The sequence below is a fragment of the Cetorhinus maximus genome, unplaced genomic scaffold (assembly GCF_964194155.1).
Source record: "Cetorhinus maximus unplaced genomic scaffold, sCetMax3.hap1.1 HAP1_SCAFFOLD_1179, whole genome shotgun sequence".
NCBI lineage: Eukaryota > Metazoa > Chordata > Chondrichthyes > Lamniformes > Cetorhinidae > Cetorhinus > Cetorhinus maximus.
The window spans coordinates 1-5,733 of record NW_027597121.1 but is presented as its reverse complement, the minus strand read 5'-3'; the positions used below and the strand labels follow the sequence as shown (position 1 = coordinate 5,733).

At 48.0% G+C, this 5,733-nt stretch overlaps 1 protein-coding gene across 1 annotated transcript; it reads right to left on the bottom strand.

Moving 5' to 3' along the window:
• Positions 1 to 2,470: 2,470 nt before the first annotated feature.
• Positions 2,471 to 5,372, bottom strand: LOC144675824 (BTB/POZ domain-containing protein KCTD3-like). The gene is made up of 3 exons (XM_078536395.1): positions 5,187 to 5,372; positions 4,421 to 4,553; positions 2,471 to 3,957 (listed from the first exon to the last, which is right to left on the bottom strand). Exons 1-3 carry the CDS (start codon positions 5,236 to 5,238, stop codon positions 3,375 to 3,377), a joined length of 768 nt encoding a protein of 255 aa, XP_078392521.1. The 5' UTR covers positions 5,239 to 5,372; the 3' UTR covers positions 2,471 to 3,374.
• Positions 5,373 to 5,733: the final 361 nt, after the last annotated feature.

The following is a 5,733-nucleotide window of genomic DNA, read 5'->3' as shown; positions in this document are numbered from 1 at the left end:
GGGCCTTGGAGTGAATGTCCACAGATCCTTGAAGGGAGCAGGATAGGTCGATAAGGTGGTTAAGGGAGCATATGGAATCCTTTCATTTATTAGCCGAGGCATAGAATATAAGAGCAGGGGGGGTTTTCCGGAATTACATAAAACATTAGTTATGCTACAGCTGTGTGTGGTTCTGGTCACTTCATTACAGAAAGGATGTAATTGCGTTCGAGAGGGTCCAGAGCAGATTTCCCAGGATGTTGCCAGGACTGGAAAATTGCAGCTATGAGGGAAGATTGGAGAGGCCGGGATTGTTCTCCTTGAAACAGAGAGAGCTGAGGAGAGATAGGATTGAGATGTACAAAATTGTGAGGGTCCTAGATAGAGTGGATGGGAAGGGCCTAAGTGGGCATAGGTTTAAAGTGATTGGTAGGGAGATTAGGGGGGAGATGAGGAAACATCTTTTTACCCAGAGGGTTTGGGGGTCTGGAACGTCCTGCCTGAAAGGGGAGTAGAAGCAGAAACTCTCATCCCATTTAAAAAGGTGTCTGGATATGCACCTCCATTGCCACAAGATGGGCCAATTGGCCTCTTTCTGTGCCATAAACCTTCCATGGTTCACACTCTGGAGGTTGTCAACAGCTTCACATACCTCGGGTCAACAATTACCAGAAACCAGTTCCTTGAAGCTGAAACAACACCAGGATTGCCAAGGCTGCAGCTGCCATGTCAAGTTGGGAAGTCGAGTTTGGACCAACAGCAAACTAACCAAAAATACAAAACTCCATGTGGACCAGGATTGTGTTCTCAGCATCTGTCTTTACAGTAACGAGGCGTGGACAACTTATACAAGCCAAAAAAAGCAGCTGAAAAACTTCCACCTCTGCTGCCTCAGATGGGCATTTCCGGGGGCAGGCGGTGGTGTAGGTACATCCACAGGGAGGGAGTTCCGGGATTTTAACCCAGCGACAGTGATGGAACGGCGATATATTTCCAAGTCAGGATGGTGAGTGACTTGGAGGGGAACTTGCAGTTGGTGGTGTTCCCATCTATCAGCTGCCCTTGTCCTTCTAGATGGTAGAGGTTGTAGATTTGGAAGGTGCTGTTGAAAGAGCCTTGCTGTAGATGGTACACACTGCTGCTACTGTGCGTTAGTGGTGGAGGGAGTGAATGTTAAAGGTGGTGGATGTGGTGCCAATCAAGCAGGCTGCTTTGTCCTGGATGGTGTCGAGCTTGTTGAGTGTTGCTGGAGCTGCACTCATCCAGGCAAGTGGGGAGTATTCCATCACACACCTGACTTGTGCCTTGTAGATGGTGGACAGGTTTGGGGAGTCAGGAGGTGAGCTACTCACCGCAGGATTCCCAGCCTCTGACCTGCTCTTGTAGCCACAGTATTTATATGGCTGCGCCAGCTTGGTTTTTGGTCAATGGTTAACCCCCAGGATGTTAATGATGGGGATTCAGCGATGGTAACGCCAATGAATGTCAAGGGGAAATGGTTGGATTTTCTCTTGATGGAGATGGTCATTGCCTGGCACTTATGTGGCACAAATAATACTCCCGAGACGAATGGAAGTGTAACTATTACTCAAACCAAATGCAAACTGGCGTAGGGATGAATAAATCACTGAAGTGAAGGCGTGCGGTTGGAAAGTGGAACTTCCATTTCATGTGACACTGGAACCAGTACTGGGACAAAAAGGAACTGTACATTTGGAGACGCGACTATTCATCATATTTGTTAAAGCACCAAATAATGAGATTGAAAGCCATATATCCAAATTTTCCAATGACACAAAGATAGGTAGCATTACGAGCAGTGTAGATGGAACCAGAAAATAACAATTATTAACAAGAGCCATTGGGTGTGAAAAACTGAAATGGGTTTCAATTTATGCAAATGTGAGGTCATCCATTGTGGACCTAAAAAGGAGGGAACATTCTAAATGATGAAAAACTAGGAACAGTTGTGGTTGAGACAGACTTGGGAGTCTAGATACATTTCTAATTAAATGTCCTGAATTGGTGCAGAAAATAATCTAAACGGTTTGGTACACTCTTCCAGAAACAGTAATTAATGTCAAATCAATTATTAATTTTAAATCTGAAACTGGCAAATTTTTGTTATCCAAAGATATTAAGAGGTATTGGGCAAAAATAAGAGCCATGATCTTACTGGATGGTGGAATAGGTTCAAAGGGCTAATTGATCTTCTCCAGTTCCGATGTACAATTGATGGCATCGTGTCTTCAGCTGCCTAGGTCCTAAACTCTGGAATTTCTTCCCTAAATCTCACTTCCCTTTCTCTTTTCTCCTTCAAGATTCTCCATAAAACCTACCTCTGAGTGAGCATTTGGTCATCTGCTTTAGTATTGCCTGATTCATTCTGTCAAATGTTTGTTTGATAATCACTCCTGTGAAGCACTCTGGGATGTTTAATTAACTCAAAAGGCGTGAGACAAATACACATTTTTTGTTGTTTGTTCCACCTATTTAATTATCTTTTACAACTCAATCAATCAAAAGGATTAATTTATGAGGAATGGGCACAAAATCCCTCAATGGCTTCACTCCTCCAGCCCCACAACATTCCCGAGATTTCCGCTCTCCTCTAATTCTGGCCTCTTGAGCATTCCGGATTTTAATCTCTCCACAATTGGTCTTATATAAGAAACATAAGGAATAGACCAGGGGAAGTACAGCATGGGGGTTAGATAATGAGAAGGGGTTAGGTCCATTAGTATAAGAGTGTTCAGCAGTTGCAAGTCCAACATGTTAGGAGTAAATATTGTGAAAAGCACCAGTGACGGAAGATGAAACAAGAGGGATCCTTCATTCTTTACTTCAGTCTAGAAAACCCATCACATTAAACTATTATTAAAAATATAGCAAATCATGAACTGCCTCTGACCCAAAACTAACTGGGTTATTACGTCATGAAGTTATTAAAAACTAACACTTCAGGTGTTTTAAAATGTGCAATTTTTAATGTGAAGTGTCGATAATGCAGAATTCTGGGGCTCAGTACGTCACGACATGGATCGAATCCGGATCAATCAGGAGCAGTTTTGGGGCTGGAATTCGGGGCTGTTGGAATTTCCACACAACTGGAAAAGTAGCCGATTTGGATTTCTTTGCTGTTTTATGGGAAGGTTTCGAGCGTGGGGAGTTTGGTGATGGGGAGATGAGAGGCGACGACTCAGTCAAAAGCCAGGAAGATGGGATTGAAAAAGTCCGATGAATTCTCTGCTGCAAATACTCAGCTTTCAAAAGCTCACACAATGTTTCACAGGAGCTGAAAAAGTTCATTGCTGGGATCTTGTCGATGGCTGGACATTGGTCTTACGGCTGGACATTGGTCTTACGGCTGGACATTGACCACGGGGAAGTGATAGTCAGAACGAGGTCTCATTCATTCTGAGTCTGGTGGCAGCAGCTGCTTCTGTGGCTGGACTGAGGGGATTTGCTCCTGACAACTGAGCCTCTCCTGTGGCATTTGCTGATGGTACATTGGGAGGGAGAGTTCTGATTGAGAGCGTTGGACTGGGTGACACAGCTTTCGATCCCTGTGCTGAACTGTTCGCACCCAGGGGTCTACTTTTCATCGATAGTCTGCTGTCAGACTCATAGCTAAACCGGCGAGGATCCATGGCACTTAATTCAGTGCAACGTGCCAACTCCTGGCAACGCTCGACAAAGCTTCCTCGGTGCCCTGCCCTGACATCACTGTCTGACCCACTACTTTCACCACCTGGACACTCTGCTTTCAGAGATGAGCGATGTGATATCATTAGCTGAGGGTTCCCACTGGAAACATCACCTTGATCCAACGAGGTGCGACTGGCAACGTGTGACTGCAGACTGCACACACTGGAAAACCTTTCTCGCTGTCTGGCCACCAAGGGGTTTTCTTTCCAAATGCCTCCAGTTCCACTCCGCATCCACCTCTCCCGGAATCCATCAACGGTTTGAAACTGGCTGTTTAAAAGAAACAGGAAAGAATTGCAACAAAACAGTCTCCATCTGAACATGAAAATCCTGTGACAGTGCTAACTATAGGCTGCGGCTAGTAGTTACTGAGCATCCTGTAGTGGGAGAGCGACACTGAGCTGGTTATAGATCACCTGCTTATGTCACACTTTCTCCCTCTAATACTTTCACTGTCGATTTGATCCTAATATTCTAGTTATAAAAGCAGGTTATTCCCTCATTCTACTGTAACCCTGAGTGAAAGGAACAGCTTAGTGCCAGAGTCAGACTGTGCAGCAATTGGGCTGAGGCTGCAGTAAGGTTCGGGTGAGGGTCCCGACACCACCAGATGTGTTAACATTTCTTTTTAATTCCTGGTCTGGGTGTAATTCTTTGTCCCTGATGTTCAGTGGCTTTCTGCACTTGGTCATCCTTTACATTTCATGAGTTAACTTATTGAGCAGGGAATTACCTGGATGATGAGACCCGCAGGATGATGGGATGGGCCAGCGACTCTGCAGGGCTCACATCTGGTGTCCGGGTCAGCGCGAGGTCACATTGTTCCAGTTGCTGAAGGAGTTCCTGGACTGTGGGGCCACCAGAATCTTTCAACGTTAAAAATAAAATTAACATAGATTAAAAAAGGTTCTTCTTTCTCCTTTCCAACTGACCATCTCCTGCTCAGATTGTAGCAATCCTTGTGTCAGCTAACCGACTGCAGCAGGCCTCACAATCCTGTCCTCACAAACATTGAGCTTGACAAAGGGGCCCAGAGGGAGCCTCAGCTCATCGTTATTCTGGCAAATCGCAATAATTCCACAGAACAAGGATTGACCCAGAAACAGGCTGCATCCCCACCCTCATCCATATCCCCACCCACTCCTCTCCCCCATCTCCATCCCAGCAAAGGGGGGAGGACAGGGTCAGGTTGGGGGGGTTTCTGCTCTTTGAAGATTTTTTTCCTGTTTGGAGAGAAACACAAATCGAGGGCTGCAAACTGCCCTTTGACCCCAGACAGACACCCAGTGATTCCACCATCTCTACACCCCCCACCCCTCCCCCCCCAGGCCACAAGCGGCTTTGCACCTCCCTCCCATGTGCCTCAAACCACTGCACACAACTCCCCCAGCTTCCTGTGTGCCCCCTGACCCCTGGGGTCCGGCTAAACCTCTGCGCGCCCCATGGCACCTGCTGTGCCCCCGACTCCCCCTCCCCCAAACCCCTGCACGACCCCTGACCTCTGTTTGCTGCCTTGCCAGTTGTCTCCATGGCCGTGGTGAGGTCCCACATCTGGATGCTGCCGTCAGTGTGTCCGGTGAACAGATAGCGACGGGCACGGGAGCTGATCCGGCTCGATCCCCACACTCATGTACGGTGAAAGCGGTGATTGCTGTGCCGTCCACTGATCGGACCTCACAGATCCTGTGTGACAGCAAGAGAGAGGGGGAAGGAGGGGGTGAGATGGGTGGAGAGAGGGGGGAGGGGGTGAGATGGGTGGAGAGAGAGAGGGGGAAGGAGGGGGTGAGATGGGTGGAGAGAGGGGGGAGGGGGTGAGATGGGTGGAGAGAGAGAGAGGGGGAAGGAGGGGGTGAGATGGGTGGAGAGAGAGAGAGGGGGAAGGAGGGGGTGAGATGGGTGGAGAGAGAGAGGGGGAAGGAGGGGGTGAGATGGGTGGAGAGAGAGAGGGGGAAGGAGGGGGTGAGATGGGTGGAGAGAGAGAGGGGGAAGGAGGGGGTGAGATGGGTGGAGAGAGAGAGGGGGAAGGAGGGGGTGAGATGGGTGGAG

Bases quoted from the DNA above. Each gene is read 5' to 3' on its own strand.
- LOC144675824 (XM_078536395.1), bottom strand. From the start codon at position 5,238: ATGTGGGACCTCACCACGGCCATGGAGACAACTGGCAAGGCAGCAAAC. The intron at 4,554-5,186 runs GTCAGGGGTCGT...TAACGTTGAAAG, and splicing joins TGGCAAGGCAGCAAACAGAG to ATTCTGGTGGCCCCACAGTC. The intron at 3,958-4,420 runs GTAATTCCCTGC...TCTTTTAAACAG, and splicing joins CTGCGGGTCTCATCATCCAG to CCAGTTTCAAACCGTTGATG.